The 16,205-nt window shown below is 43.7% G+C and overlaps 1 protein-coding gene across 3 annotated transcripts in view; it reads left to right on the plus strand.

Annotated features, from left to right (window-relative positions):
* rhbdl1 (rhomboid, veinlet-like 1 (Drosophila)) overlaps positions 1-16,205 on the plus strand; it is a 48,507-nt gene that overhangs the window by 2,200 nt on the left and 30,102 nt on the right. For 2 of the 3 annotated variants that reach the window (XM_008279413.1, XM_008279414.1), the window contains exons 2-3: positions 5,333-5,491; positions 15,225-15,449. In XM_008279413.1, coding sequence (XP_008277635.1) covers positions 5,333-5,491; positions 15,225-15,449 — 384 coding nt within the window. The remainder of the gene's footprint in view (positions 1-5,332; positions 5,492-15,224; positions 15,450-16,205) is intronic. The other variant, XM_008279415.1, reaches the window with a different exon arrangement.

The raw sequence follows: 16,205 nt of genomic DNA on the forward strand, positions 1-16,205 counted from the left end.
TTTACTACTAAAGTGCCAGATTTCCTTTAGTCAGACACACATTAAAACTTTAATACCTTGGGTTTACTGTAGGTTTCCTTAATTAGTATGGGATGTTTTGCCTCCAAAGGCAGACTGGACATGCTCAGTGTATATGAGCACTGCAGGTCTAACGGAGAAAGGATATTGCAAGCCTGCCACATTGAACCACATGAAAAAAGCTGCAGGGGGAGAGAAAGAGAAAGCAACAGTGGCAACATGAGTGAGTTTATTAGTCTTTGTCTGCTGGAGGTTGCAATGCTGAGCTCAGGCTATTTCTGGCCTGTGCAGGCTCACACATATGCTCGTCGTCAGAGCGTACACGTACAAAAACACAGTTTGTCTGCTTCTGTTTCCATTGCAGTGCCGCTGATAAGGCAACTTAATGGTTAGTGGCAGCCAGCCACTAAAGTGTGCTATCATTTGTTGGTGAATATCTCCCCAAGTGTCATTCAGCTCTTATCTGGCTTATTTATATCTGGCCCATAAGGACTTGGGGTTCTGAATACTATTCTGACATATTTATGTCAAGTAGAGAGAACAGGGCTCTCATACCCGGCCCCCTTTCTTCATATTCTGATGCTAATTTGCCCTGAGCTGTATTTGAAAATGCTTTTGGCTGTTTGCTCTCTGTTTAAACAGCAGGAAGTGGAGTTGGATGATTGTTGGCACCAAGCAAAAATTCCTTGGATGTCTCTCCGGTAGTGTCCACTTGAGAAGAGTGTGGTTGGCATCTCGGGGCCATCGGCGTAGAAAAGTTTGAACGCGCTGATAGCGAGCGCACAGCCAAGCATGCATCGGGGTAATTACAGAGTTGGTGGCCCGGTTGCTGGTGAACATGAGTGTGTCCTGAGGGCAGCAGACACAATTCAAAGGATTTTATCTGATGCCATGCAAATACGCTGTGCCCTGTAAATGCCACTGCCCCTGTGCTGATACAACAGCCCTGTTCGAGCTTGATGGTCTTGTTCACAGAGACCAAAGTAGTCTGGTGGTGTTGGCTGTGTGCCACAGGGTTAGCACTCTGTTACTGAGCCTGGGCCTGGGAACCACACCAGTGCTGCTGCTGCTGCTGCATTCCTGTCATGTCGAGTTACTGTAATCACATCTTCCAATGAGTAAACACTCTTTATGAGCAACTAAAATCACCCGTTTAGTTTATTAGATATGCGTCTTACATCATGTATGTATTAAAAATGGATAGGTGAATTAAACTAGTGCTTCTGCTTTTTACAGCTTTTTTGTCCTGTGTTGAACCTACATTGTGAGTAATTGCATTTGTCTTGATTTGCTTACAGATCACATGTTTATTTCAATATATGTGACAGGTGGTAGCTATTACATAGTTGTGTGCCGATAGTGATGACCTTAAGTCAGCTGGAGTTTCAGTAAATCTAGTTAAAGATTTAGGGCTGCTTATCTTCTTTATAGTTTTGTCGATACAATGTAAGAAAACAGGCATAAATGTCCTTCTCAGTTTCCTAAAGCTGAAGGTGACATCTTCATATTGCTTGTTTTGTCTGATTAATTATGCAAAATCAAAGAAATTCAGTTTAAAATCTTAAAAGAAAAAGAAATGAGAAAATCTTCACATTGATGAAATATGGTTGCATTTAATACGACGACCTTTAGCCGAACAAAAGCAGGAAGCCTGATAAAAAACTGCCATCTTGAGTCATACTGAGGGCATTTTAACTGTTTCAGATTTCTTCTCCTTATGGTGTGACTGCAAAATTAACAATAGCTGCATACTGTACAGAGGCAGTGAGTGTTTTGTACATGGGATGATAGAGGGGGCTGTTGTTTCCGCCCGCTGCCTGTATTTCTATCATGGCTGAGGTTTTTGGTTTATCCCCGTGCTGGAGGGTGCAGGCCGGAGCCCCTGTGGAGCAGTCTGATAAGTCAGCCGTTGACTGGGGTCAGTCAGAGCGGCTGTGCTGAAGGTAATCGAGGTCCCGGGGGTTAACACTGAGATCATTCCCCTGTAGTCAGCATTCCACTCCTCTTTGCCCTCCTCCTCCTCCTCCTCCTCTCCGTACTCCTGTGTACATTTTCATCCTGCGTCTCCTACCACCTGCTCTTGAGCCAGCCGTCTCCGCCTTGACACCTCCACCTTCAATCCATAATCTCCCACCCTGCCCCCCTTCACATTAAAACCCTGACTTCGTCTCATTGCTGCCCCTTTCTTATCTCGTTGGTCTCCTTCCATCCATCTGCATTTCTTCTTTTTTTTTCCTCTTTCCCTCTCAGGCATCTGTATCCTTCCGTCCTTTCATCGTCTGTTTCTCTCCCCCCCCCACCCCCTTTTTGTGTCTTTGCTTTGCCTCTCGACTGCCAATATGTCGGGGGAAAAAAAAGGGGAAATGCAAGAAAGGGATGACACACAGGCGATTGGTAACCATGGCAACGCATGCAGCTTGTCAAAGTGTCGCCCTCACCAGTGTTGGATCGCTTCAATAACCGCTTCCCTCTCAGTGCTTTTTCCCTCCTTCTTTCTTCTCTCCCTTTCTCTGCCCTCCTCCCCTGCTCGTGCACGTCACCAGCCTGTCCCAGGAAAAAAAAAAAGAAAAAAGAAAAAAGAAAAAGGCTCTTCTTGCCAACTCTCATTCATCTCAGTGTACCTCATCTCAGTAATTGATAACCCTAATTGGCTACAAGAACCAATCCTCCACCTCCTTGTATCCTCAGCAGACGGTCTCCCCTGTGCTGCGTTCTTCCCGAATAAGGTCAGACAACGAAGGGAAGAGCATCAGCGCGGTGTGACAGCTCGGCATCAACACTTGGTTGGTGTACATCGCGCACGCAGCCATATACAGTGCGCCTTTGTGTCAGTGCTGCCGCTGCATGTGTAGCGTAGTGATGTGCTGACATATGGAGGCTGACAGTAATCAGACGTCCCCAGTGTGGCTCTCTGTTCCCCCTGTCAGCCCGGGCTGAGCCAGGAGCACATTAGAATCTGATCTATCTCTCCTCCGTGGCAAGTGGATGCAGAGCACCGGAGTGTGTCACAGCCCTCTTATAGGAAAGAGAAGAAGAGGACTCACTGCCAGACCGCTGGGTTTAGGCAGACGCACATATAACAGACAGTGGCGAGGCATTTTTATTCTTTGTGCGTCTTAGTTTCACTGCCGTCTCCTCTCGGGCTGTCTCAGTTCTTCGCTCCTCTCTTTTCGTACCTTCTCCTCCTTCTACTTTAATTTCATCATTTTTCATTTCTTTCATTCCACCAACTTCCACCTCTTGCCTCTCTGCTGTCTTTTTTTTTTTGCTTCCCCTGTCCCCCCCTCCTCCCCTCCCACATGTCATCCCGGTACACTCACACATCACAAACACTGGAGCTATCTGCACTGTTTCGCTCAGTTCTCCTCAAGGGAAGAATGGGGCCGTGTTTTAACAAACATCCATGGAAGACAGAGTTAAGGGGATTATCTAAAAATAGACATGGGCCCTGTTTTTCTTCAACATCTTGGTTCATTTTTATCCACGTGGTTTTAAAACGCGTTTCAGGTTGCCTTGACATTGCCGGCTATCAAGTTCAGCCAACCCAGGAGCTGAGCGCTGAGATTACAGCGAGGTGTGTGACCAAGAAGGAGATTTTCTTTCTACCTGTGATGTGTTTTCAGTAATGGAGTCTTTGTTAATATTGGGCGTAGGATGTTTTTTTTTTGACTGCTGAGAGCTGTGTTTGTGTACATAGAGGATTGCAAAAGTATCATAACCAACCAAATCCCTTCCCTAGATCAACCAGCAGTGGGAAGACACTTATTCTAAGTCGAGCATCATCAAAACTAACCCATTAGTTCCTGCCCCCACTGCGCTCTCCCAGGTGAATAAATACATGAGCGTACATGGGAGTGAAAAAAAACTGATTAAACGGAATTAAAGGAAAGCTTGTGTTTAACTAAATGACTGTAAAAACTACTGCAAACAGTGTGTGTGTGTGTGAAAGGGGGGGAGCAAAGCACACAGTAAACATGTTCAGCCAGAGACACACAAACACACCAATGGATTCCCTGATTGATCTTCTTTGCTCCTTCGTTGAGCAGCAAAGCCGTAAGCTCTGAGCCTCCTGCAGCAGAGACTGACACGGTGCGGCAAGAGTTTAATGCCGTCCTCCTCATGCAGCCAGTGTAACATCTTTGTCTAACCGTGTCAGAGCAGATCGCGTCCAGACTAAAGGCGCCCGAGACGGGATTCTTCTCGTGGACTCATGACATGGGCAACGATGATCCAGCATGACTGACTACACACTGATGCAACATCTGAAAGCTCCCTCCTCCCCGGGGCCACAAGAGGCTGTTGGTTTACTATCCAAAACCTAATGAGGCTGTGTTAGCATTCAGGAAACAGTAAAATGAGAAGCAGCAAGGACTCTTCCCATGTGGTCTCTTTGTACTGCTTCAGTTTGTCCTCGGGCACATTTTCACAAACAGAGTCAGATGCACTAAGGAGAGCTGGCATGAGAAATTAACGCTCCATTGGAGAGCAATTGAATTGCATTTAAGACGAGGAGGTAGTGAAGAAAAATCAAGTAATAAGTACATGAAGCTGCCGCCTCAAACAAACCCACATTACATAAACCGAGCATAGATACAGACCCTATACTTTACAAGCCATTTTTAACCTGCTGCTATTTTAGACAACTGCGCTCAGCCGTTTTTATGACACTCTCCTGCTTAAATCAATTACGAGGAGCAGCACTGGCATACAGGCATCAGCAGTAATAACCCATGGGGCTGTGTGTCTCAGTGAGTGAGTAGTGATTATAAAAACCACACTGACTGCGAGCTGCAAATGTGACCGAGGACGGACTCACACAGTCAAATGAAGCATCCGCTCAGGAGCAAAGACTGAAAAGTCAACCTCATTTAATGCTGAGAGAGGTTTTTTTTTTTCTTTTTTCTAGGAAACTGCAGTTTCTATGTATTATAATGACTTACCTACCCATCTTCTGTCTCTTTTTCAAACATCAACAACCGCCATCCTGCTGATTTGCTCCTTTTATGCGTTGAGTGGGGCAGGTCTAGTTCTTACATTGGCATCAGAGGGATTAAATAACACCGGTGTGACTGTCTGAGCTTGTGCCATGAGCTCTGTAGCTCTGATTTGTCTTTAGGACTATCGGTTTTGTCTCTGTTTGTACATCTTAGCTGCCTATTACTGATCCATTCCCCCTTCAGGGCAAACTGACACTTCATCTCTGCAATGCTGCTTATTAAAAATCAGGATGCATAACAGTGCAATGCAACTGCTGCCTTTTTGTTTTTTTTATCCCATGAGCAGAGAGTGAGCTGTTGTGTTTTCTTTTTTCTAGCTGGACCCAGAGAACACCGGTTTCATCGCAGTGGAGAACTTCACCAGTTTGGTGGAGCACCATGAGCTGCAGCTGGACCCATCCAAACTGGACATGTTGTTAGCCCTCGTCCAGAGCAATGAAGAGGGACAGGTGTGCTACCAGGAGCTCATCGAGCTGGTGAGTGCAAACCACGCAGACAGCGATGCGGAAGAGAGTCGCGACGAGATATTTCACATTCTGCAGCACAGTCGCACACAAATTTGCCACACATTTTTTTGCTGGATTTCAGAAAGGTTACGGAATTGATTCAGACTGAGCCGGCGAGCTCTGCAGTGGCGAAAATTGACTCGACCATTCAGGTCGTTGTCCTGCACAAGAAGGATCAATCTTTCCAGTTAATGTGTCGGTAAATCCAGACACTTAACCTCACAAGTCTGTGCACAGCAAGTACTAGGAAAACACCCACACCGAGCTGACAGAGCGCAGTATTAAAGCAATACGTTTTATTTATTATACCTCATATATCCAAATGCAATTATATCCCGAAGAAATGAATATTCTAAATGAAGTGCGGCTGCATATCATTGTTTTTGTAATTTCGCAAACACACCTCACTCAATTCTGAAGCAGTATATTTTCCTCTATTTTCTAATGGCTGATTAGCTGAAGACCGAAACTGTGCCAGAATATGTTTTACATACTTATGTGAATAGACTCTATTATATTCTCTTAACTAGCCACAGATGCCTTATTCTGAGGCAGTTTTTTTTGTCCCTTCTGCCTTGAATGTGAGGTCAGACTATTCACTCATCCTTCGCCTCTTCTTTTCATCCACTCCCTGCTTCTTTACCTGTCTTTGTTTACTATTGTGTTCCTATTCACGCAGAGCTTTATGTGTGAGAGGCTGATTCTCTCCGAGCACATAGACGTGCACCTGCCTTTGGCTCCTGGCACCATACGGGTGTAAGCGCCGTGATTAATTCAACGCAATGCAATTCCTGGCATATTTTCACTTCCTTAAGCTCACCCCCCCTCTTCCCTTTCTTTCTCCTTCTCTATTTATCTGCCTCTTTTCTTTTCTCTTATCTCTTTCTCCCTCTCTGTGTTGTGCTACCCGAGGTTTCTAATGAAGGCCACATGAGGCCACTCAATTTGGAGTCGGTCCCATTTCTGAGGGGTTCTGGCACTACAGAGAAATAACAGCAGAGGTACTACTCCCACAGCGCAGCCTCTCCTGCAGACGTCGGCCCTCCTTCGTGGAAGTGTGCGGCTCTCTTCCTCCGCTATTCTTGAAGTGTGTTTTTTTTTTCTCCATCCATCTCTTTTCTGTGCTTTGTCACCCTCCCTTCCTCCCTCCTCGCCATTTTGAACCTGCCTCCTTGAACCCTCAGATCTCATTTCCTTCTCTTTCATTCTCTTCTCTTTTTCCTTGTGAGCATATGTTCAGCAGAGAGAGAGAAAAAAAAAAAAACAACCTGCCTCGCCTCTAACAGCATCAGGGAGACACTTTTGAAATTGCCCATCAGCCAAATGCAAATTGCCTTCGATTAGCCCAGCATTGGTATTAGCAGGCAGTAATCTGAGGTAATTTCACAACGCCCAGCCTCACACAGATATCGACCCCCACATCTAATGTTAAAGATTCGTCTGATAGACACGTGAACGCATACAGAACACCCTCACGCTGTTCTGCTTTGCGCATGCATACGATTTGCATATATACACCTTCGACACCTTCAAGAAGTTTATCATTAATTAATGCAGCCACCCACTTCCTCTTTGTCTGTCTCACTACCTCCCCCCTCCTCTCTCCCCCTCTTCTTCCTCCTGACATACCCGCACTGTCTCAAACGCAGACAGACTCTCATTCATACACATGAGCCCTGCCAGTACAGATTTGCTGACTAATTTAGAGGATATTCAAATGTTGATGTGAATCTGGCCTCCCGTCGTGCAGCATGTGATGCGTGGGCTCTGCAGGTCTCTGTTCTCTGGGACGAGGTCCAGGCTTGCCACGGGGACGGCGCCAACCGTAGCCTGACATTTTCAACCAGGTCATCGAGCGAACACCTTCGGCCGTCTTTCACTCTGCTGCTCGCTGACTTTTATCGTTTTCACCAGATCTGTCAAGTTTGTGTCAGTCTCTGAATGTCTTATTTGCTGCTTCTGGTCCTCGTGGTCAGGCAGTTCTTTGCCCTGGCAGGTTGTTGGATCCAATATTCCAGATTTAGAAAAAAAAAATTGTATATAAAACAAATTAATTTAAAAATGCATTATTTTTGCTCTGCTGCAGCCACGTCCCTCTCTCTGATTGGTTACACATTATAAGCAATTAGCCAATCAGCACCAAAGGATTGATGCTGAAAAGTTCTTTTTTAATTAACCCTCTGAACTTTTTTGGTGATTTCTGCTCCTGCCAAATTTTTACTTACAGGCTCCAGTTAGAGTAAACACTTTGTTTTTGGCATATTTTTTTTAAATTAGACACGTAGAATAAAGTGATATTTGTGAAATATCAAGGTTAGATTTGTTTATTTTCCCAACACATCATTCATATTTCATTCATAGACTGTTGGAATATTAAAAATCTCACAGTATTTATTGTTTTTACAGTGTCTGACTCGAATACATGATGTAAATTCAGCTTTTATGTCCACTGGCTTGTTTTGAGGTTCAGAGGGTGAAACATGTGTACACGTGTTTCAGCAAACAGTTGTCTTGGAGTTTGTATTATTCTAAACACTAAGATTTTCATTTTCAATCTACAGATAATCGGTTCCAAATAGTTGTTATTGATCTCCTCGATTACTAATAAACGGTTTTGGTATCAGCCCTGGAAAAAATGTCCGACCAGCAAATCAGTCAATCCCTGCTCTGTTCACATCTCTGTATCTCTGGCAGATTTATAAGTTCTCCCCGGAGTGTAACAGATGGCAGTCATATTTTGATTTAGAAAGTTCAGCACTGCCATTATATTAAAGCCACTGCCTAAAGTCTGGTGTCTGTATTGATTTGGGGTCTGGCCTCAGTGGAAGATGGAACAGCCCTCCACATTATTAAAATGGACACGGCAAAGTGCAGACTCAGTGCGTGCGTGTGCTCACTCCATGCATTGTCAGTGCTTTCTAGTCACAAACTGGCGAGATTTCTCTCAGTTGTGTCTCCAGCGGGTGTGTTCGACATATTTCTGATTTGTTGTTTCTATGTTCGCTCAGTGAGTTTAGCAGCCGTGAATCCGCGCTGCTTCCCTCGACCTCGGTGGGTGTAAATGTGTTTGAATCGCACCGTTAGGCAACAGCTTTCTCTGGTGTTTGCGCGAATGTGTGTGCGCGCACGAGTACAAGACTGCCTGGCACATCATTCGCGTTCAGCCCATCTCTCACGCAGGCCGATCTTAGCCAGAGAACTCCATCAGTTCAGCCAGAGGGGTGAATAAGTAACACTCTGCTAAAACCTCTCTTGGGGAACTGTGCACACACACACACACACAAACACACACTCTCATGCATAAAGCCGCACTTACACAGAGTACTGGTCTGCATCAGACTGCTAATCAACAGAAAACTTCTGCACAAAACTCAGGCAGCAACCAACGCAGGTTTTACACACAGTAAAACTCACAGACACTTAGTGCAGGCGGCTGAGAGACGCTGAAGGTGTCAGAGTTCACATATTAGGGCTTTAGGAGAATATTCAGCGATAGACCTGCATCTATTTTTGGACCAACAGTAAAACGGGTCATCCTGGAGTCAGATGTGTGCAATTGCACGTATCGATTTCTTTAAAGAGAGTCCTCCGATGCTATCATGTTGCAGCTGTGTAATTGAAGAAGTATGTCATTGTTTTCCTTCGGGTGGTAATTTGGCTAATGTTCGACGGAGATCCAAAATGGCTGCCATGGTTAATTACACGGACAGAGGATGTGTTTTAGAGATTATGGCAAAGAGTTCTCTTTGTTCAGGTTGGAGGATTTTAAGACTGTTGCTCTGCGCCTCATCTTTACCCTCCTGCCCAGATGTTGCACTTACATTTTCTGTTCCCTCAGGACGTATAGTTAGAGAAACACTCGTATAGTATGTATTCAGTGTTTCTGCTTTAGATTTACTGAGCTGGAGAGCAGAAACTTCAGTTCTGGAAGTCGCTGATATACAGTATTTTAAAGTTTTCAAGTCATCTTAAGTCACATTAAGTGCATCCGTCTCCAGGGACACAGATGTTACCGATCAACATCCAGTCCCACACCAAACTCCAGTCAAGGCTTTCTGTTTCAGATGGATTGCTGACTAAAAGTGATGCACTTTGCTTAAGTGTTCCGGAGTAAGTTTTTTTTTTTTTTTTTGAGTTTTAGCACTGCAATGATTAAACCATGAAGGAAGGTTGTGGCCGCAAACTGCTGAGGGAAAAAAAAAAAAAAAAGGTGGACTCTCATTTTAAAAGGATTTGAGCAAGAAAGAACCTGAGTATCTGGGTCAGGGTAGAATCAGCGAGGCTGAGATCCGCAGTGATTTAGATTCTGCTGTGAGTGAGAAAGAGCGAGAGCAAAGGAGAGGGGGATTTTGGCGCTCTGGATGACTCACAAATTAGATAGTAAATGGAAATAGTAACGCTGTTAGCCTGGTGATGGTGAATCACTATGGAAGCTCGCTTAATTGGCGCGGGCCTCTAATGTTTTAGCTGCGATAACTCATTTATCGCGTGTGTCAAGGACAGTCAATCAAACATAGTTACCTGCTTAAACTCTGAGCAAAATCAGAATCATTTATGGATTTTTTTGTTTTTGTACCTGCAGTGCAGACACCTGAATGGCCTTTAAACCACATTTTTAAAATTGCTATTACTAATTACTATTGAGCTGTGAGGTATTGACCATGTGGTGCGGCTAATTAATCCATCAAGGACGATTGACTAGAGCTGAGAGCAGCATGTACAGTAGGCAGCATGCGGCTACCAAGAGGAGGAGGATGGACCCTTGCTGTTTGACACACACTGCTGTCAGTTTGGACCATTCAGCCATCCCTAAAGGGGGAATACTATCTTTATCTTCGTGCTCTTAGCCTCAGCATCAATTACTCCCTGGCAGACATTGCTTCATCAGGGATCCTCCACAGATAACTGATGCCTAAGTCAGAGGTTTTCCAACCCCTCCTCTTACATTTTATTGACGCCATGTGATTTTCCCCGTCGCTCCTCTAAAAGCACGTTATCTCAGGTTTTTGGCTGCTCGCGTGTCTCCTCATTGTCTGTTCGCCGTCTCTCTCCTGTCGTCACTTCAAAAGGCTGCTAATGCTCACTTTGGAGGCGGCGGTCCTGCGTGTCAGAGAAGGTGAAGCGGAGTGACAGCCACGCTCAGCCGCGTCTTCAAGGGAACAAATTGCTCACAGAGCCAGTTTGAATGGGAGAGATTACAGTGGAGAGGCGGCGGCGTGTTGTCGCAGAGCCAGGTTAAATAAACTCCCAAACTTTACTTAGAGAGGAAACCCAACAACAGAAGAAAACACATTCCCTTATCTTGTATCAGTCAGTAATATTAAGACATTTAGAGAGAGAGAGAGAGAGAGAGAGAGAAGGGGGTATCCCACCATCATTGTGGCCTCCTGAATCTTTGAATCAAACTCACCTGGGCTACCATCTAATCTCCCCCTTCTCTGCCTTCTAATGCCCCCCTACTCCTCTTCTCCTGCTTTCACTCCCTGCCTCAAGTATAGCATAATTGCATTTTCCAGGCCTGATTTCCATACTAAACATGCAGCCCTCCATCTGTGGGAGAAAGCCAGCAGCCCAGCTCCACATCGCCGTGTTTATCGCTGAGCAACAGGCGCTCACACCCTCACTGTACAACCACCGGTGTCATAATTACCCACAGTTAGGCTAGTTGCCCCGTCCTGCTCTGCTGACTTCCAAAAAGATATTAGCACTTTTTTTTTTCCTCCTGTTTTTATTGAGTGATTTCTTGAAAAAGAAAAGAAAAGAAAAAAAAAAAGGCAGCTACTTCTATTTCCTCATTATTTGTTCATTTATTTACAGCCTTTGTCCTCCGGTATATTTAGCTCATTAGCTTTTATGGATATTGACCCCCAATTTCTTTTACCGTGCCCCTCGCTGTGTCGACATATAATTGGTCTACAAGCAGCAGGACTCGGCTAATGAATTACGAATGGCGCGCTTTAATGGTGGGTTGTACTTCCTACAGGCCCCCTCCAAAGGTTTCATTACGCTTCACGTGAAGCTGCCATACTGTCTAAGGTTACTGTTATGAGAGAGCTGTACATAAGGTCTGCTGTTCGGCATTCATGCAGCTAGCAGCTGCTGCCCACGTCCCCATCTTTCCTTTTCCTCTGTGTTATTCCTAGAAACTCATTTTCATCGTGTCGCATCACATCAGCGGTTTGACTTAAAGGTAACTGCTTAGTCAGCCGGTTGGCTTCATGCGAGCCGTATTGTTGCAGCCACACCAGAGACTTTCAGCTGTTAAGTAAATCTTACCTGTGATTCATACAAGCTTGTTGTCTGTAAGGAAATGCAGATATCAACTTTAAAGGATCCCTGCTGCGAGTAGCTGGTCGCACAGCATTTTCAGCGGTAACTCGTGGTGGAAAAAGAAACTCCCCGTGTTTGTTATCCCGACAGTCCTCTGCCTCGGCTGTCAGAAATAGTGGCATTAGGATAGTTTTCATCCTAAGCCTCTATTAAAGAACTTATCAAGAGCTGGTTCTGTTGGCCTGCAGGCTGCTGCAGAGTCCCTGCTCACTAAGCAAACCTGGAGTCTGTGATAACATGAGCACACACACACACACACACACACACACACACACTTTCTCTCTTTTCACGGAGTAGTTCCTGGTAACAAAGATTTGCTTTTCAGAATCACTTCAACAGCCCATTTGTTGTGATGTCTGAGCAGCAATCAGCCCTGCTGGCAGCCGCGCTTACATTTTGTCTAAATCACAAACCACTTAGAGATTATTTAGGGTTTCTTATCTGCAGGAATATTCGGCTGAAGTTTTGTCATCTCTCTTTTGGCCAAAAAAAAAAATAGCAATCACCAGTTGTTTAAACATGGCTTTGATGTTCATATTTCAGTTGCTGGTGGAATATGTGAGGAAAAAAAATCTTGACTCCTATTAAATAGAAATGACACTCATTATAGATTTATTAAGCACTAAGTACTGTTTTTACCTTGCAGATTTAGGCTTCAATTAGAACAAAATCCTCGACTGTCACTCATACATTTTTACCAAACTGCGTCATATCTTCAGCGCCAGCGTTTATCTTTTATCTCTGTGTCACACAGATGGGACTAAAGAGACTGTCAAAGTGCTGAACAAGAGAACATTGAGCTGTTTTAAGATGCTGATTAATCATTTTGTGTGACAAACTCTTTTCAGACATCCTTAGTTTTATTTTTATGTGTGAGTGATTCCACTTAGTCCACAAATGCAAAAAAAAAAAGCAAACAAGGGATACTCGAAACCTTGAAATCACACCTAAATGAAGGATAAAAATTTAATTTAAAGTACATTAAACTACCAAGTGAATGTTCCAGAAGTGTGAAAAATACAATTTAGCAAAGTCGAAATTCAGAACAATGCCAGAAAACGGAAAGAAAAGTCTGACAGAAGTGCCATTACCCTCTCCCCGGCTGTCCCTTGTGAAATCAGCACTTTATGAATGTTAGTTTGTCCTCATCGAGGATGATTAGTCACGCTGATGAGCTTCCCCCAGATTATATGAGAACAAACTCTCCTCCTTTGCTGATGTTTGATCCACTTAGTGTGAAGGAAGTTATGGATTTAATTGCCGAGATGAGAAATGCAGCAGCGGGCGATGATGGGATCTGTTTATCCTGGTAAGGTGTCCTCCAGCTGCTGACAGTAATGCACAGAAAATGACTCCAGACAAGTTGTTTTCTTTTTTTTTTTTGCATAAAGAAATTAAGGCATCGTATAGCAACAAACACACACACTGCAAATGAATGTAAAATGCTGTGTGCTGATTTCTTAAAGTAACTATCGTCTCTCAGTGGAGGAAAAAAGTTTTTTAATCTGTTCCTGAAGCAAAATCCAGTTTTTCATTAAACATTACATTTGATATGAAAAAGTTGGCAATCTGTTTAAAAAGAAAAGCACAAAATCATAAGCTTGTCTTTATGAAAGCTGAATTCAACGTCAGCAGATCGCCTCACACACACACTGAATACATGAGCTGAGTGGAGCGAGTGAAGAAAGAAGGGAAACCGCCTTTTTTGGTCTTGATGGTTGTTGGGAAGTTCATAGCTGCAACACATTCTTTCAGAGGTGAAACGATTCATCTCTGTGCTGCATTGAGTAGTTAAACTTTATGCTCGGAAATATGTGTATTTGCTCAGTTGCTAAAGATTAGACTGACACCGTTCTGATGTCTGTCCAGTCTTGCAGCCCATTTAGTGATCAGAGCTTTGTATAATGATTGAAAAGGCTTATCTCGGCTCGGTCCAAAGGTAACGAAACCTGCCCTCCAGCAACTCTTCAGCTCACTTATTAACACGTTATGGAGCTGCCGCGATTCTGCAACTTAATGATGATGGTGAAAATGTGCTGACGTCAAGATTTTTACCGACTATTTTTTTCTTCTTCTTGTTTTCACTTTAATCATATTGTCAAATGAGACACTTTTGGCTTTCGGCTGCGTCTAGATGATGGCAGCGGCTGCAGAGTCCGACTGGGTTCAGTGTGAAACATGCAAGGCTTTTAGAGTTTGGAAATGCTTCGAGTTATCACAGAATAAAAAGGTGGTTTGCACACTGTCCAGAGTTTCATTAGCATGCAGCACAGTTCAATACACAAACACCTGAAGAGATTGCTTCTCTCCTGCTCTCTGTGCTCGTTTATACTGTATTTTAATACAGACGAATTCCCAATATAGCTGCGCTCATTTACACATTTCTCCGTTCCTGCTAGACCATGAAACAAGTACGAAATAATGAGAGGAACATGGTTCATTCTAACTACATGTTAAGCAAGCTGCTGCTCTGCGACTGTAAAATCTAGTTTTTATATCTGCAAAGTTATCTCGCACTCTCTCCATATATGTATGTTTAAAAAGTAGTTGTTCTCTTCTACTCTCAGTGTCCATGTTGTACTTTCGTAAATATGCAGACAGAGTTTTTTCCACTTTGTTAAGGGTTTAAATGAACACTTCATTAGTCCTCTTGTTGTGTTATTTATATCATGTCAGCGTTTCCAGTTTAACGCTACAGTTTTGCGCTTTAACATGTTGACCTTTGTTTCCGTTTTCTACTGTGCTGCATGACACGATGAAAATACTGTTTTTCAAAATAAAATGAACCGACATAAAATAGCCATTTTGCTTGTTTGGAGGGAAATTAATTGTTTAGAATAATTAATGAAATAGTCAATAGATTAACTGATAGAAAAGTGATCGTTAGAGCAGTCCTAGCCTGTTATAGCTTATTTTTTTGAAGAAATACTGGAGTGTAAAAAAAAAAAAAAGTCGTTTTTTTTGTGGGGCTGTGTGCAGATAGCGTGACTACTTTTTGGTTGCCTGCCAGACAACCTCACATTGGTATCAAGGCTTCAGGAACTTACTTGTGATGTAATGTGTTACCGTAAGGTGCTGGTAGACAGATGTGCTACACAGTCCGAATGGCTGTTTCCTTATCTCTAGACTGTATGCTATGCTAAGCTAAGTTGTATTGATCTTCTGATCTATTTTATTTCCCAAAACTGTCAAAGTAAATAAAGTGAGAAATGGAAGCTCTACAAATAACAAGTGAACAGATGTTTTCTGATCCCATGAGTCTAATTTGGAAAATTATGCTCACTATTCCTCAAAGATGCTGCAGAATCGAAGCTCTCGCCAACAAGATCATACATCCACTGAACTCATGAACGCTTTTCATCCTTTCCCTCAGATGAGCAGCAAACGCTCCAGCAGTTTCCGACGGGCCATCGCCAATGGCCGCCGCACGCTGCAGAGGGAGATCCTGCTGGACGAGACGGGGCTGGGTCTGTACAAACGCTTTGTTCGTTATGTGGCCTACGAGATCCTGCCCTGCGAGACGGACCGGCGCTGGTACTTCCACCAAAACCGCCTGTGTCCGCCGCCCGTCTTCATCGCCATCGTCACCATCGTCCAGGTCAGAGGATGTGTAATCTGCTCGTGTTAGGTCATCAGTAATACAGGGAGCTCTGCTGATTTATCCCCGACTGACTCAGGTATTCCTGAAACATTTTTACTTGAAACCCAAGCAGGCAGTGCTACAACCCCCCAAAACTGACTCCAGTCTGTTCTGTTGGCTCAGTCGTTCGCCTTAGACCCCCTGAAAAGATTTTCTGCCTTTGATCACACGCTTTTACTGTGAGCTCGATATGAGCTAGTAACCCATTTGGGAGTCAGGGGCTTAGTGGGTGCGTTTAATGCCATTCCTCCGAGCTGAAACCCTCAGTCAGCCTGCATGCAGGGATTTTTCTTCTTTTTTTTTTTTTTCAAACACCGATTTTGGAACTGGGAAACCAGGTCAGTAAGCACCCTGGCCACCACAGGGGCATTAATTGACCTATTATGCTCATTTGAAAAAAAAAAACAGAGAACCACGGAAGCCCTCGTGGACCACAGTTGAATTGTTGGAGATTAAGCAGCAAAAAATAACCTACAGCTTCTTAACAAAACTTCATCATTTCCCCTGAAATCATCATAATTCTTCGGAAAGAAAGCCAAGTGTTCCTATAATGCCTCCAAATGGCACTGAATGGTCTGTAATGACAATGAGAATATGATAATAACAGTTCACATTCATTTTAATTCACAGAGACAATGAGTCATTATTCTATGAAAAGAAATTAATGGAATTGAACCAGATGTGCCGTTTTTTTTTTTTTCCTTTTTTTTTTTC

The sequence above is a fragment of the Stegastes partitus genome, unplaced genomic scaffold (assembly GCF_000690725.1).
Source record: "Stegastes partitus isolate 25-593 unplaced genomic scaffold, Stegastes_partitus-1.0.2 Scaffold158, whole genome shotgun sequence".
NCBI classification, from domain to species: domain Eukaryota; kingdom Metazoa; phylum Chordata; class Actinopteri; family Pomacentridae; genus Stegastes; species Stegastes partitus.